The sequence below is a fragment of the Trichosurus vulpecula genome, chromosome 6 (assembly GCF_011100635.1).
Source record: "Trichosurus vulpecula isolate mTriVul1 chromosome 6, mTriVul1.pri, whole genome shotgun sequence".
NCBI lineage: Eukaryota > Metazoa > Chordata > Mammalia > Diprotodontia > Phalangeridae > Trichosurus > Trichosurus vulpecula.
Genome location: NC_050578.1, coordinates 261,796,414 through 261,814,033, shown reverse-complemented (window position 1 = coordinate 261,814,033; position 17,620 = coordinate 261,796,414). Strand labels below are relative to the sequence as shown.

Here is a 17,620-nt window from a genome sequence, read left to right as displayed (position 1 = left end):
ATCTATATCTATCTATCTATCTTATCTATCTGTCTATCTATCTATGGCTTTAAAGACTTCTAAATTCAGAAAGGAATAATAGGCTAAGTGGAGAGGGATGGGCGAGGGATTTTTGGAGGGAGAAGTTGAGGGAATATCATAAGAGGGATATAGAACTGTGTCTAGATTAATTGGGGGGAGGGAAAGGGAGGGATTTTTGTAGGGTGGTTGGTTAAGTGCTAGGAAGGCAAGGTAATAGGTAGAAGTAAAACAGTCAAGTGGGATAGGAAATAAGAGATAAATAAAAACACAAAAGGAATAGAATTTATTAGAAAAAAGCAGGGGTTGCAATCATGATCTCAACCAAAGTTAAAGCTAAAATAGATTTAATCTAAAAAGAAAAATGTCAGTCATATTACTCAATATTGTTTTAGCCTATTTAAAATATCTAGATAGTATAAGGTTGGAATATTGCTGTGGTATGAAAAATAATGAGTTGGTGGACTTTACAAAATGTGGAAAGATGTGGACATATGAAAGAAGATGTTATCCACCTTCAGAGAAATAAAGGCCAAAATTCCATAGGTGCATTTGAACGCATATCTCCATATGTGAATATGATTATAGATATTTTAAGTATATGTTTGTGCATGTAACTGTGTGTATATGTATATGTATGTACATGTTCTATGTATGTGTGCATATATACATACATGTATGTATATACATATCCAAACATATGTATATGTGTGTTCTATACACACTATATATGTGTGTATAGATGTTTGTATGTGTGTGCATGTATATATATGTATATATACATACTATATATGTGTGTATACATATACATATACATACATACATACATATATATATATATATATATATATATATATATATACACACACACACATATACAGAGAGAGAGAGAGACAGAGAGAGAGACAGAGACAGAGACAGAGAGCCATCTGGGGTGAAAGTGAAGGCTAGGAAAAAAAGAACAAAGTAAAAAGCACACAACAAAGAACAAAAGAAACTTACAAGGAAGCAAAGAAAAGACAGCTCAGAAAACAATTTGAAGTATTTGTTATATAGCTTTCTTGAAATGGAAATGTATTGTTCTATATTTTGAGTCCTTTCTTACATTCTGCTCTGCACATGGCAATGTTTTTTTTTTTATTTTCTAATTTGGCATTTAAGTTTATGTTTCCTTTTCTTTTTTATTGAGTATTTAAGTTTTAGAAATTAAAAGGGGAATATATTATGCATTTAAACAATGCTTGTTGACTGATAATATTAAAATGGAATCAATTAATTAATCAATTAATAAGTGTCATGTTCTCTCCCTGCATGGTGATAGTAATTCCTGGTTATCAATGGTGATATTTAATAAATAACTAATATTATCTCTGATTTTTTCTGGGTTTAGATATGCTGACTTTCGATATATGCTCATCTCACTGCTGAAGTCATGTGGGATAGAAACAATATCAGTGAATTTATCCTGCTGGGTCTGTTCAATAATAAAGAGGTCAAGGAAGTAGGTTTCGTTTTCTTTTCTCTTTGCTATCTTGTGATCTTGATGGGAAATCTCTTCATCCTGACCACCATCAGACTTAGTCAACTCAATGAACAGCCCATGTACTTTTTCCTCAGTTACTTGTCCTTCATGGATGTCTGTTTCACCTCCACTGTCGCTCCAAAACTGATTTTGGATTTATTGGTTCAGAGAACAACGATCTCCTACAACCACTGCATGGCCCAGTTGTTCTATGCTCATTTCTTTGGTGCCACAGAGATTTTCATCCTGGTGGCAATGGCCTTTGATCGCTATGTTGCCATCTGCAAGCCACTGCATTACATGGTCATCATGAGTAAAAAAGTATGCCGTCTTATCGTGTTGGCCTCCTGCACAGGGGCATTCCTTCACTCAATCATGCAAGTGTTGATTGCTCTTCAGCTGCCTTTCTGTGGCCCCAATAAAATAGACCACTATTTCTGTGATGTGTTTCCTCTCCTAAAGCTGGCCTGCACAGACACTTTCTTGCTTGTTATTGTGTTAATTGGTACCACTGGGATGCTGTGTATTTTGACCTTCATTTCTTTGCTTATTTCTTATATCATTATCTTGACCACTTTGAAGACTCATTCCTCAGAGGGTCGGCGCAAAGCCCTCTCCACCTGTGGATCACACATTACTGTAGTCATCATGTTTTTTGTGCCTCTTACCTTCACCTATGTGCCTACTGGCAATTCTGTCAGTGAAGATAAGGTGTTTGCCCTCTTTTATACCGTCATTGCTCCTATGTTCAATCCTTTCATCTATTCCCTTAGAAATACTGACATGAAGAATGCTATGAGGAAAGTTTGGTTACAAAAACTGCTTTCCAAAGGAAAATGACCTGCATGGAGTATATGATCCTGTTTCAAACATAGAACTATTATCAAGCAGAAGGGATGGATTTTCCTCCACTCAGTGATCTGAGCTAGAGGTGGTCCTAAAGTCTAATCAACTTGAGCAGTTGTCCTAAGAGTCAGACTGCTTCTTCCTTCCTGAGTTGAACTGGATAGTGGGCTCTCAATCATAAAGTCATCACCTTGGAGAAAAAGGATTTTTGTAAATCTATGTGTGTTTTTATGTAAGGGTATGTCTGTTGGTAATAAAAATACCCAACACTAATATACCAACAATAAGTTCACACTATTATCTATATGGTTTTATTGTGTTATTCCTTTCTTTCCTGCTATCTTTTAAAGACACCATATTTCAGTAGTGGAAGGATTTTCTGAACTGTGTAGTCAAACCTCCCCAGTTAAAAGGAGAAGAAGAGCCCCGATCCTGTCCTACTTGAAGATCCCTAAAGAAGGAGAACCAATATCCTCTAGAAACTTTGTTGAATTCAAGTAGGAATTTTTCCTGATATTGAATTGGGAATGACTCTTTTCAATTTCTATTAATTGTACCTAATTCCGCCCTCTGGGGCTAAGAAAAATAAGGCACAGCTCTCATCCACAGCAGATCCTCTCAGATATTTGAAGGAAACATGCATGCATTCCCCTTTGATCCCCACACACTAAGTTTCCTGTTCGCTTGGCTAAACATCCCCAGTTCCTTTAATGAACATCCAAATATTATAAAATTAATGTTCTTCCTCATCCCAAACACTACCCTAGACCTGAACCTTCTCTTCATTATCCTTTTTTGCCTATCCCCTGAGTTATCTTGATTTCCCTTGTCTATATGTTTTATGTAATCGCACATGATCGTGTATACAATAAAGAGAGTGTAAGCTCGGTCGCTTTGTGTCACCAGTTCTTAGCCACATTTGTCATATAGTAGTTGGACACCAATACCCTTCCGTTTCCATATCATACTATTTTCTATTACCATTTCCGTTTTCTCCTTATACACAATCTTTCAGTAACTCATCTTTTTTTGAGATTCGTTCAACTACAATTCATCACCCAATTCTGTTTCTGGTAGCCACTGTTTACCCACACCTATAAGAGTCTCCACAATTCTTAAGGGAAATTCACATTTTTTTTCTCTATTTCATCTCCTGCATTTATATTAGAGTACTGCAAGAGACGTAATGCTACTCCTTCAGGCATCCTGATTTCCTGGTCAGTGAAATTTAGTCGGTTCTTGTGACCTACTACACCACTCAAAATTGACTAAATATGAAAATGCTATTACTCTTGATCTTGCTGTCGCACATAAGTTTTCTGTGGCATTTCTTTATTTGAAATTCCTTAATCTCATCATCACCTTTTATCAATCAATCTCCCCCTCTGCCTTATGATCCTTAATCTTGTCCTATCCTAATCATGCCCTTCTATATCTTTGCTTATCAGTTCTTTCCTATGCCATCACTTTTACCCTGGCTATAGTATCTCTACCTCCCATTCTTGAGCCCTTGGCAAAACATTTCCACTCTGTGCTACCCATTACACTCAAATGTCCTAAGTCTTTCTGCCATTACCAAGCCTGCCTTGTAAAATTTCCATCTTGAATTACTCCTGCCATTTAACACTGTGCATACTATTCTTTTACTGGCAAATGAATATAGAGAAAATCATGAAACTGTGTTTAGGGTAGACTACAGATTTATGCTATGTAAATCCAACTTGGGAAAGCAATACTTATACACCTTCTTACTCAATGAACTATCCTACTTGCTACAGTAGTCCCTCTTAGCAGAAATCTCTCTTCAAACATCTCATATCATACCTCTTTTATCCTTTAGCTAAGTACATACTCTCATACTTTATTCATTTCTTCAGTCATTTTCAGTCTTGTTCAACTCTTTGTGACTCCATTAAGGATTCTCTTGGCAAAGATACTGGAGTGGTTTGCTGTTTCCTTGTTCACTTTATTTTACAAATGAAGAAACTATGGCAAATAAGTGGCTTGCCCAGGATCCCACATCTAGTATGTGTCTAAGACTGCATTTGGACACAGGAAGTTGAGTCTTCCTAAGTGAAAGCCCAGTGATCTATCCCACTCTAAGATGTAGTTGTCCTGCTTCATTTCTTCTCCACCCCACAACCCTGACATGAGGCTATTTGACAAGATATTCATCTTCTTCCTACCTCCTCATCCCATGTCATTCAAAAGTCTTCTAGAACTATCTTCTTTAACCTTGACAGAAAAAGTGACTATTAATGATTCCTAAGTAAACCCTGCTGCATGCATCCTTAACCCAATTCAATCTAATCTCTAATATATTTTTTATTTTTTTTTAATCTCTAATATATTACTTACTATGTTATTCCTACTCTTTAACTAATTGAAAATATTTCTTTATCTTTTGATGGAAAACATGTATATGTCTCTACCATACCAAATAATAATAGAAATAGTAATAAAAATAAACCACATTTAATATGACCATGCTCACAAGCTATCATCACTTAAGTCCCATCTCTTTCATTGCTTAATTCCTTGAGAAATCTCTGTACATGAAAAAATTACACATTTCTCTACTCACTCAATTCTAAACACTCTGTTGTTGTGTGACATAATCATTCAACTGAAATCATCTTCAAAATTATCAATGACTTCTTAAGTGTTATACCTAATGTCCCCTTTCTTAATTCCCATCATTCATGACTTCTTATGTTTTGGCCACTACTGATCACTCCCTTTCCTTGTATATTCATTTCTTTCTTGGGTTTCATGACACCTGTGGTTCTTCCTCAGTCTATATGACTACTCCATTCTAAGCCTTCTTTTCTCAATCTTTTTCCAGATTATACTTATATGTATGACTCCCAATAGTCTGCCCTGGATGCTCTTCTCTTCTCCCTTTATAAGATTTCCTTTGGTGAGTTCATCAGCTTCCATGACTTCAATAATCATCTTGATGCCTCGAGTTCTATTATCATGTCACCAACTGCATATTGGATAAATTGAACTGAATATACCAGAATTATCTAAAATGTGATATGCCTGAAACATAAGAGACTATCTTTCACCACAAAAGTCCCACCTGCTTCAAACTTCATAGATACCTCTCAGTGACCAAGACTAACAAACTTAATTCCTCATTCACACTCATCTCACATATGCAGTCTTGTACTAGGTCTTGTCATTTCTACCTTCTGAAATAAAAGAATATTTATAAAGTATTTGCACAGTGCCTGAGCATAGTAGGCAACAAATAAATGTTTGTTTACTTCCCTTATCCCATAAGAGCCACCACATGTATGACTTTCTCACCACAAATATTGTTGCCTCCCTGACACCTCAATACCTCATTTCTGAACTCTCACAATATCCTTTTAGTTGGTATTCCTGCCTCAAGTCTCCCCCAACTGTCACGAACTAAGATACAAAAGTAGTTTTCCTAAAGCACAGGTCTTCCCATGTCATACACCTCCAATCAAAAAAAGAACCTGTTAGCTCTAAAATCAAATATAAAATGCTGTATTGTCAAATTAAAACCTTTCAAAATTCTTACCCTTACAATCTTTTCACAATATACCTTCTTCCTCATATACTGTGACCCAGCTATATTAGCATTTTTACATTTTTCTTTAATCACAGCACACCATTTCTTGATTTCACACTTTATTAATCCATTTTCTTGTATAACTGGAATTTTCCTCCTCTTTCTGGCTCCCTTGAAGATTAAGCTCAAAAGTGACTTTTACAGAAGGCCTTTGCTGCTCCTCACATAGTGCTAGTGCCTTCATTCTGAAATAAACTTCCTTTCACACCGTGTATTTGATGTAAGCATTAAGTGTGTATGTATGTATTGTTTTATCCATAAGAATGTGATCTTTTTGGAAGGTGGCTATAATGTTTCATTTTTTTATCCCCCTGTGCTGAAGATAGTGCTCACATAGTGAGCACTTATATACATATAGTGAGCACTTAATAAAGATTATTTAACTAATAAATGAATTATACAGTCTCTACTTTAAATATAGAGTTCACACAATTTGTGGCTATAAAAATGTTAGTTATAGACAAATACACTCAAAATATTCTTTATTATTTGTCTTAGAATTGAAAATTATAGTAATATCCATAAAACATTGAATATATTAGGAATAACAACCTTCAGAATGAGGAGTTAAAAACATCCTGATTTGAAGACATCATTATAGCAAAGCTAGAAAATTAAATTTTTTCAATCAAAAATAATAGGTGACAATGAGAGACTCCCACCATTATAATAGATACAAGAATACATGCATACACACACACACACACACACACACACATATATATATATACATATATATATACACACATACACACTTAAGTACATGTATAATCAATTTTGTGTTTATGACCTTATTCTAATTGCAGTTTATTTTTAAAATGTTTTCATTATTAATATTTCTTACTAAATAGGCATAAATATTCGTGCAATATATTTATGTGCATATAAATTTGCAATATATATATACATATATATTTGTGTAAGTAAAAACATATATGCATGTTGATGCATTCCCATTTAATAAGAAAGTTCAAGAATATAAAACATTATTAAAGAGAAACTCATTTTAAAATAAGAACTATAAACAATTAAATATTTGGGAATTGATCCAAATGCACTTTTACCTAAGGAAAGAGAAAAAGGCAACTATGAAAGAACAATGGCTAAAAGAAAAGAAGACTTATACCTATAATTCAATTCAAGGTTCATGGAAGGGTCAGATTATTAGAGACAGGATGATATTACTTCCCAAAACATGCTACATACAATTGCATTAAACTTCTCTTGACTCTAATAGTAGATGGATGGTGACAGATATTGATTTATGATAGCTTGATAGATTATATCTGTATGCATTTTATATGCATACATATATATTTAAAATAGGGACAACACTGTCTAATTGCCTAGAACTAGCTGTCTGTGAGAGCTGACAGTCTCAGTGGGGAGACAAGCAGAAGATATAAGTTGCAATAGAAGGCAGTTGTCCAGTGAATAGAGTGCTGAACCTGGAGCCAGGAAGACCTGACTTAAAATCTGACCTCAGATGCTTAATGGCAATGTGACCCTTGGCAATTCATTTAACCTCTTTCTGTCTCAGGTCTGTAAAATGAGGATTATAATAATATCTATATCATAGGGCTGTTACAACGATAAAATGAGATTACATATGCAAAGTGCTTTGTAAATCTTAAATTACTATAAAAATGTATGCTATTATATGACAGTGACATAAAAACCCAGTCATCTTGTTTTTATGTCTACTTCCCAATTTTGGTATTGAAAAAGGGAGGATTCTACTTACTGGATTTTTTCACTTGCTATATAATTAAATAAATTGGTAAAATGACAAGATATGAAGGGAACCTTGCTGGCAAATGTAATCATGTATAATCAACATTTAATAACATTTCAAAAGGTTTAGCAGTGTGAAGGTAAGACCATTGAATTTTGAGTCAGAAAACTTGAATTCAAATGCCGGCTTAGCAAAAATCAGTTGTGTGTCCTTTGGGAAGTCACTTGGCTAATCCTAACTCTTGTTTTCTCATTGGTAAAAATCAATATAGTGAACTTGATGAACTCTGAGGTCTCTTCAAGTTCTTCATCTCATGCCAAACTTTTTTTGTGATTCCCATGAGGTGGGATTCAGCCACTACATTAAGGCCAATAGTGAAAGGCAGCAATGCCTTTTAGAACATTTGATTTCTTCCCTTGAATAAGATTCTGTTCCACACTTTCTTCATGGCATTTTTCATTTCTGAATTCTTCAAAGTGTAGATCAAAGGATTGAGCATGGGAGCAATGATTGTGTAAAAAAGAGCCAAAACTTTATCCTCCTGGAATGTGGTGGGTGGTCTAAAATAAATGAAAAGTAAAGGCCCAAAGAACAGGACTACAACAGTGACATGGGAACCACAGGTGGAAAGAGCTTTTTGGCGGCTCTCAGAAGAACGTGCCCGAAGGGTATATAAGATCACAGCATATGAAGCCATAAGGACAATAAAAACCATCAATGCAATCACCCCGGAATTAGCTGTTACTAAAAGACCAAACCTGTGGGTATCAGTGCAGGCAAGTTTCAGCAGCGGATACATGTCACAGAAGTAGTGATTGATTTCATTGGGGCCGCAGAAAGGTAAGAGAGTAGCAAGGAGAAACTGAGCAAATGAATGCAGAGACGCCCCACCACAAGCAGCCAAGACCAATGCACTACACCTGTCCCTGCTCATGACAGCCATGTAGTGGAGAGGTTTGCAAATAGCCACAAATCGGTCATAGGCCATCCCTGTGAGTATGAAGACCTCCACCCCTCCAAAGAAGTGCACCGTGAAGAGCTGTATCAGACAATTAGTATAGGAAATACTCTTCTTTTCAGCCAGCATATCTCTGATGAGTTTAGGGGTCACTGTAGAGGTGTAGCAAACGTCCATAATGGACAAGTAAGCCAGGAAGAAGTACATGGGTTGTTCAATGAGCTGGCTGCATGTAATAGAGATCATGACAACGAAATTTCCCATCAGAATAGCCACGTAACAAAATAAGAAAACGACAAAGCACAGAATCTGAACCTGGTTATTCTGAGATAGACCCAAGAGAATAAATTCAGTGACATTATTCTTATTATTCATCTTTTTTCCACATTAGAAAGTGACCGGTAGATATCTGAAATAAAGCATCATCAGAAATGTTATATCAGTATTGTGTCAATTACATTATGGGGAAAAAGTTTATGAATACAACATTGATGTCTACAGGATGGGTAATTTGATGTATCGCTTAAATATCCTATGTGCGGGGTACTTGGGAAGTTTATGAAACAGCACTGATTTCTGATCATTCAACTCATAGGCTCACAGAATATTAGAGTTGGAAGGAATGGCTGATATGGTCAAATCCAAACCACAACTGAGCAAGAATCTGCTATGTTCTCAAGTTGCCTTTTATTTGCTTTCTAGATATCTCCTGTGGCAGGAAATGTACAACCTTCTGAGTCAGATCAAGTCAGTTCTTATGAGTACTGGTAACAATAAAATGTCCTATAAAATTAATCAACAAAAATATTTATATGTGATAGCAACCTCCTGTGAAACAGGTGATGATCTAAGAGTTAAGACAGAGGTTTTCATTTGTTTGTTAGTTAGTTTGTTTGTTTGTTAGACATGGCCAAAGCAGGAATTTGCTTCACTTCACTATATATGTTCATAATTCATTTTGTGTTTTTACTTTCTCAATTGCGATTGAGGAGAGGGATGAGAGGCTGAGAATGCAGATCCAAAAATACAATAAAATTAAAGGGAAAAACGGAAAATAAAATGGAACAAAAATTCATTAAGCTCTCAGTTTACCTAGCCCTTAGGTCAGTCAAACAAGGGGTACTCTATATACATACATATATACACATATGTACATATATGTGTATGTATACACACATGCATATACATATATACATACATGTACATATTCTTGTGTGTGTATATATATATAAAATTTCCTACCTCTAACACTTACCATTTTTTTTTGCTAAAGTTAATAAGAAAGTCATTTAAAGTGACAACACTTTTGTTTCCACATCTGGAAAGTGAAGAAAAAAATAATTGCTGAACATATCTCACATAGTCATAGGTGAATAGGAATGTTGATTCACTTTATCAGCCCACAGCATCCCAGGTTTGGCAGATACTTTAACAAGTTGATACACTTTACAAATAATAATGACTCCCATAATATCTCTGATAAATGCTTATACAGCAAACTGTTAAAGATGTCCAATGATAAGGAGCTCAGTACTTTCAAAAGCAGACCAAATTCAGCATTATGCAGATTAATTATTATGATAGTTATATGCAATAAAAGTTAAACAAATTGACTAATCATTACCACTGCTATTTTGGATGTTTCTCTGGTGTTTATATGTGTTCAACTTAAGAATTTTGCTCAGATCTGTAGGAGATAGTAAAAAAGTACAAACAAGACTGCTGCTTATGAGTCAGAAATCTGGCATATTCCATTCAGAGTGGGGTACAACTAAATGGGGTACAACTAACAGAATATAAAACAGGGGAAAGTATAAGACAAAAATTTTAGTAGTTAAGGGCTAAGTCTAAAGTCTTTGCTATCATTTATGCAAGATATAAATTCTGACTTTACTTTGGGCAGCTAGGTATTACAGTGGACAGAGTGCCAGTCTTGCAGTCAGGTAGATTTGTCTTCCTGAGTGCAAATCTAGCCTCAGACACTTACTAGTTTTGTGACCCTGGGCAAATCATTTAATCCTCTTTGCCTCAGTTTCCTCATCTGTAAAATGAGCTTGAGGAGGTGATGGTAAGTCACTTCAGTGTCTTTGCCAAGAAAACTCCAAATGCAGTGATGAAGAGTTGTACATGACTGAAATGACTAAACAACAACATGCTCCACTCTCTTGTACTTTAAGCAATGTTTGCATATGTGTGTCTTTTAAGTTTTATTTATTTACATTCTTCATCAGGATAACAACCCTCCTTCATCACATTCTGGCTTTGTCATACTGGGCAAGTCACGTATCCTCTCAGTGCTCAGTGCTCTGGGCAACTCTTTATAGGTGGTAGACAAATTGTCATAGGTTGAGAGAATATTTTTATTTGAAAGTTTGCTGTATTCATGAAGTCATGGGCCTAGTCTCTCTCTCTGTCTCTGTCTCTCTGTCTCTCTCTCCCTATATATATATAGTATATATGCATACATACACATATATTTACATATATATGTGTGTATGTGTATACATATATATGTCTATAATATAGATAGATATAGATATAAATATTGATATAGGTATATACCAGAAGGTAAGGAAGCACTCATAAATCCTCTCTTAGAAATTTTATTGTCATTATTAAAACTATTATGTATGTTTAACATCAAATGAACATGTGGTGTTTGGAGGATCACCAAATTTCAAAGTTGGGTGGAACCCTTGCTTACCGTCTAACCCAGTGTGTAAATGGAAAAAAAATTCTCTACAACATAGATGACAAGCTTTCTTCTAGCATTTACTTAATGACTTTGCATAAGGGAGAACTCATTCCTCCCCAAAACAATCCATTCCATTTTAATAAAGTTCTATTTATTAGGATGTAATTATTTTCCTCCTGACATAAAGTCTAGCTTTGCTTCTTTGCAACTGCACTCTAAGTACTCTTACTTCGGTCATCTGAGTCCAAACAAAATAAGATTAATCTCTTTCAGGGAACTGCATTTCAAATACTTAAAAATAATTATGATTGGCACCATTTAGTTTCCACTTCTCTATCTAGAAATCCCTAGAGGAAAATTTGCATTTTTTAATTTTTCCTATGTAATGGAGTTCACCTTTTTTAATTCCTAGATTCAGAGTACCCACAAGGTACTAATGATCTGTGGAGGTAGACGGGAAAAATTAACAACTTTATTTTCACTAATATAAGTGATATTTATCATTTTCTTCCATTAGAATATAAGCAATACACATGATGTGGATAAGGGATTAATAGGTTTCCTGAATACCAAATTGGTCCAGGACATAAAAAGTTAAGTACTTCTGCATTAGTCAAACCTCCTAATTTATAGAAGGGAGAGCAGCACCTGAAGGAAATGACTTTTTTATGTGATAAGCGGATGATAATTTTTGTCCTAACTTGTTGCTCAGTGTTTTTTTTTCCTACCATTAAAATTAATTATTGAATGATACGTTACCACGTTCCTAGAAATCCTTAAAATGTACATCACTGAGGCATTATGACATAATTAAAGGGGCATTGTATCAAGAGCTTGAGTATTGCTATTAGAACACTAGTTGTGTTATTTGCTACTTGCATGTCTTTAGAAAAATTATTTAACCTATTTGATTCTCTATTTCCTAATCTAAAATGAGGGGACTGAATCAGACATTCTCTAGGGTGCATTCTAATTCTAAATCTTACTATTTTAACACTGACTCCCCTCACTCCCACCAAAATAGAAATCATATCCCATTTCATTAATGAAAGTCATTTTAACAATTTACAATCAAGAAGCAAGGTTCACTGCTTTGGGAAAGAAAAAGAGAAAAAATAAGGAATAAAAAAGAAAATGTTATATTTTAGAACTTACATGTCGCATAAGCATCCAACATATCTTTCATGTGTCATTTCCTATGAAACTATTCAGGACAATCTGACCTACCAATCTAGGCTTTCGGCTCTTTAGAAGCTATTTTTCAATTAGGCAAAAACTGCATTTCTTTCTATCTACCTACCACTCTAAGAAGGGAACCATGTTATACCAAAGTGCTACTGGACTTGAATATCCCAAGCTCAGAACAAATTCCATGTTTGTGCCACTTGCTAGTGTCCTCAAATACTATTGCTCCTTGCCCATCAGTACATCAGCTGGCCCAGCAACAAAGAGGAGTTTCTACCTTGCTCTCTACCCTGTGCCCTAATCAGGATTTATATGCAGAGGCTGTATTGAGCAATCACTCCTGAAAAGAGCAAATCTCTCCTTTCAAAGTATTTGGGGAATTTGAAAATTTTTCTCCCAGTAGTCTTATTTAGGTTGTGGTGGTAGCACTTCAAATTTAAATATTGTAAAAATAATTTTATGATGGCCATTCAGAAAGGATACAAACCAGGAATGGAAAAGATTTTAGAGCTCATTTAAATAAAGGCCCCCCTATTTTAAATCTGAGCAAACAGAGCTTCAGAGATATAAAGAAGCATGTATCAAACCACCCACCCGGATATTGATGAACCATGGTAAACCAATATTATGCATTCTAAGTCACCAAATCTGTTACTGTTTTTGGTTTTATATTTAGTAATTTGTGGTTGATCTCAAAAGGATTTTGAGGCTGTATCTTTGAATTTGAGATTTGGCACTTTGTCAGTACAAAGTCAAGTCAATTTCTGGACAATATTTTAGAATGGAGAGGAAAAAATGAATTGAATGCCTTGAACTGTAGATTATTGGTGATATGTATATAGACTCTGCCAGGAGAGAACTAGATAAAGGCTTATTATCACCTTGCCAAGGAGGAGATAGTACCATATGTTATATTTACTAGTAGGTTGTAAACACCGGAAGGAAAGGATCTAAGGCTGATTAGTTTTTGTCACAACAATTACAGGAACTGGGTTTTGTGAAGAATAAACCTTCAATAATTTCTGAGGAAATGAAACAATGATTCTTTTTTTCTCAATAAAATCCATAAAATACTTGACAGTGTTTTTCTCTCTGCCTCAAGTTTCTCCCCACCACAATACACTCTTCAGTCACCTGTTAAATTTCAGTACTGATCATGTCCTAATTTACCAAAAATGCCTTCCCAAGAAGTATTCCAGGCCTCTGGGCATCTCCTTTTTTTGTCTTTACTGAAATTATATCACCAAATGATGAACCAGCTGTCCTATATGTGGGAAATATAAGTAGCGTTGCTGCAGCTTTGTACCTGTATCCACAGCCTTCAGCCCTGTCCAGGAATTCCTTAACACCCGAGGCTATAAATATTGGATTATTTATATGTATGTATGCATGTATGTATATATAGACACATACAGAGATGTATATGTTTGTATATATATGAGTGAGTATACTTGTGTGCAATTCTTAGAAAGTAATTTACCTCAACTAACATGAATAGTAGAATAGAAAAAAACAAGTGGCTATATGTTGAGATGGATTTTCTATGTGGTTTATATAATCCTGTGACCTTCCCATCAACTAGATAAGTTACTGACTCGGACGACACCCTTTATACCATCACACTCTTCCCAAGATTTGCTGATCCTCTTAATTCTTCCATGTATTTTAGCTTCCCTTCCCTTTTTTCTAAATTTCTCTTCTCTCCCTGATGAACGTCTCCCAAGGAGAGATCTGTTAAATTTTGCTACTTTATTAATATAATTATTATGAGGAAATAATCCAACAAACAATTATTAGTGTTGTGGAAATGAGCTACACTTACATCCCATTACTATACCACATTGTACACGTTGTTTCTCTTTAAAGAATGTAGGGGAACAGTGAGGGATGGACTCTCTCAGTTGGCAGTACAAATCTTCAGAGTGTAAGATATTTTCTATTTCTATTTCCTTTCTTTATATCATTCATCTGGATTATCACAGAGCTTTTTAAATAAATGTGATAAGACAGAGCTATTGTCATTTGCTAGTTTTTAGAGGAAAATGTATTTTAGAGAGATTAAAAAATCATACCTGAATATCATTAGATATTATAAAAAATTAATATTAAATACCTATTATTTTTTTCTCTTTTAAAAATATTTATTTTCAATCAACAATATTCCATATTTCCCCATCCCCCTCCACCCTAACCTAGAATAAAAGAAAAAAATGCTACAAAATGTATCATAAAGTAAAATAAATTTCTGAACTGGTTATAGAAACACACACACACACACACATATATATATATGTCTATGAAAGTATATCGATATATCTACATATTTGTCTGCATATGACCATTACTAGGTTAGTAAGATATTTCCTCATTAATCCTCTGGTTGGTCATAACACTGATCAGATTTCCTAAGTCTTTCAAAGTTGATTGTCTTTACAATATTTTGTCAAGGTACACATTGTTCTATGGCTCTTTTCACTGCATCACATATCCCCTCTTACATACCATCCTCATTTTCTTTGTAGTCCTCCCATTCATCATTTCTTATAGCACCATAGTAATCAATCACCTTTATATACTATTACTTGTTCATCCATTCCACAATTTGTGGTCACGCCTTCAGATTACCACCTCAAAAGAACTGTAAATCTTCATGTACATTCTTAGAGTTGATTTTGCTAAAGACTATTTCCTTCTTTAACCAGCTTCAATTTAATTTCTTGTTCATTTCTACCCATTTTCCTCTAATTTCCCTACTGAGAGAGATTTTTGGGGGGTTGGAACCTTGCATTGCTAACAAGTGCCAAGTCTATTAAAGTTAGTCATCGCACAATGTGTCTGTAATTGTGCACAATATTCTCCTGGATCTACTCCCCTCACTCCGCGTCAGTACATATACATCTTTCTAGGTTATTCTGGTCTGTCTGCTCATTATTTCTTACACTGCAATAATATTCAATTATATTCCATATACCATAACTTTTTCAGTCATTCCCCAATTGATGGACATCCTCTTGATTTTGAATCCTTTGCCACCACAAAATAGCTGCTATAAATATTTTTGTACTTGTTGATCCTTTTCCCACTTGCATGATCTCTTTGGAATACAGCCCCAGAAGTCGTATTGCTGGGTCAAAGGGTATGCACATTTTATAGCCCTTAAGGTATAGTTCCAAACTGCTCTCCAGAATGGTTGGATCAGTTCACAACTCCACCAACAGTGCATTAGTGTACCAATTTTCCTACATCTTCTCCAGAATTTAGATTTTTTTCCTGTTCTGTCATGTTAGACTATCTGACAGGTGAGATGTGGCACCTAACAGTTGTTTTGATTTTTATTTCTCTAATCTCTTGTGACTTAATGCATTTTTTCATATGACTATAGATATCTTTAATTTTTTCCTCTGAAAATTGCCTGGCCATACTCTTTGACCACATAACAACTGGTCCCCTCACTTTTCAGTCCTCTTGGAATCAAGACACTGAAAACCAATCACAGGCCTAAATTTGACTCTCTATGACACCTACTGATGATTGAATCCATAGTGGACAAATATAACTTTTCCACATTTTTGAATGTAAGTAGTTTAAATTCGTTTAGTCCTTTATCAATTTTGTTCATATTTATCTTTTATTTTTTTTTTTACCTCCTGTGTTTGATTTCAATGTTCTATGAACTCCATTGTTTTAAACAGGAATGGTGGGAAGTCCTGTATTTCATTAGAGGTCCATTTTCCCCCTGTAGTCTTGTATTCATTATTGTCTGGGAAGTTATTCTTATTGGTAAACCTATATCCTTTGCATTTTGGAATATAATACCCCAAGAGTTCTATTCCATTAGGGCGATGGCTAAAAAGTTTTCTGTGATACTCACTTTTGTTTTTGTTTTTGTTCTTGAATTTCTTTCTGGATGCCTGTAGTATATTTTTTCCTTCTCAGCTAAAAGCTGAATTTGAGCCTTAATATTCTTAAGAGTCTCATCTGTGTATTTCATTAAGGAGGTTACCAGTAGATTAATTTTTATTATTGGATGTGAACTCAGGTCTCACGGACGGCAAACTGAGAGGTCTAACCACTGCCTCATGTAGCTACCTCTTTAACTACCTCCTTTCTCATTAAACTTACCAGAAAATACTACCATGTGATCTCTCCTTTCATGTCTCTCTAACTAGGCCTGAGTTCACATGCAGTTTCACATACTTTTGCTAGTTTTATAATCCTTGAGAAGTCACTTAATCTATGTCTGCTACAGTTTTCTCTAATTTTGTTACCTCTTTTTCTTCTCATTCTAGGTTGTTTTTTGTATTTTTTTCAAGAATTTTTAGGGAGCTTACTGCTTGTATTCTTGTAAATTTGATGCAGTTCTCTATATATTTGAAAAATAAAACCTTTAAACAAAAGAAAACCGAAGCAAAGATGAACAGCTTAGAACACAATCTATATTATTTATTATGTAGGCTCTCTTGAAATGGTAATTTAATGCTATATATTTTGAATCCACTCATGACTTTCTGTACACATTACAATGTTTTATATTCCTTTTCCCTTATTATTTAAGTTTTTAATATTTTTTCTTTTTCTTTTCTTATGTGTATCTAAGTTTTGGTATTTCAATTTAAATTAATAAAAATAAGAAACTTTTATCAGAGAAACTTGTAAAGTTTCCCCCAGTTTTCTGCTTTACTTCTAATATTGGTTGCATTGTTTTTGTTTGCATAACTTTTTTTAATTTAGTGTAATAAAAATTATCCTTTTTTATGTCCCATAATGTTCCTTATCTCGTGTTTGGTCAAAAATTTTTCCCCTGTATTCGCAGATCTGACACGTACACTACTCTATGTTCCCCTAATCTGCTTATGGTATCACCCTTTATGTCTACATCTTGTATCCATTTTACCTTATATTTGTTTACAGTGTAAGATATTGACCTCTAGCTAGTTTCTGTCACAATACTTTCCAGTTATCCTAGTATTTTTTTGTGAAATACTTATTTTCCCAAAAGTGTGGATCATTGAGATTATCAAACACTAGATTACCTTAGTCATTTACTACTTACT

The 17,620-nt window shown here is 34.6% G+C and overlaps 2 protein-coding genes across 2 annotated transcripts; one reads left to right on the top strand and one right to left on the bottom strand.

Moving 5' to 3' along the window:
• The first annotated feature begins 1,450 nt into the window (after nucleotides 1–1,450).
• Nucleotides 1,451–2,380, top strand: LOC118853797 (olfactory receptor 4P4-like). The gene has a single exon (XM_036763999.1). The coding sequence runs from the start codon at nucleotides 1,451–1,453 to the stop codon at nucleotides 2,378–2,380; it is 930 nt and encodes a 309-aa protein (XP_036619894.1).
• Nucleotides 2,381–8,122: 5,742 nt separating this feature from the next.
• On the bottom strand, nucleotides 8,123–9,061 carry LOC118853796 (olfactory receptor 4P4-like). The gene has a single exon (XM_036763998.1). The coding sequence runs from the start codon at nucleotides 9,059–9,061 to the stop codon at nucleotides 8,123–8,125; it is 939 nt and encodes a 312-aa protein (XP_036619893.1).
• Nucleotides 9,062–17,620: the final 8,559 nt, after the last annotated feature.

What these genes read in the sequence shown, in the direction of transcription:
- LOC118853797 (XM_036763999.1), top strand. Translation starts at nt 1,451, where the DNA reads ATGTGGGATAGAAACAATATCAGTGAATTTATCCTGCTGGGTCTGTTC.
- LOC118853796 (XM_036763998.1), bottom strand. Translation starts at nt 9,061, where the DNA reads ATGAATAATAAGAATAATGTCACTGAATTTATTCTCTTGGGTCTATCT.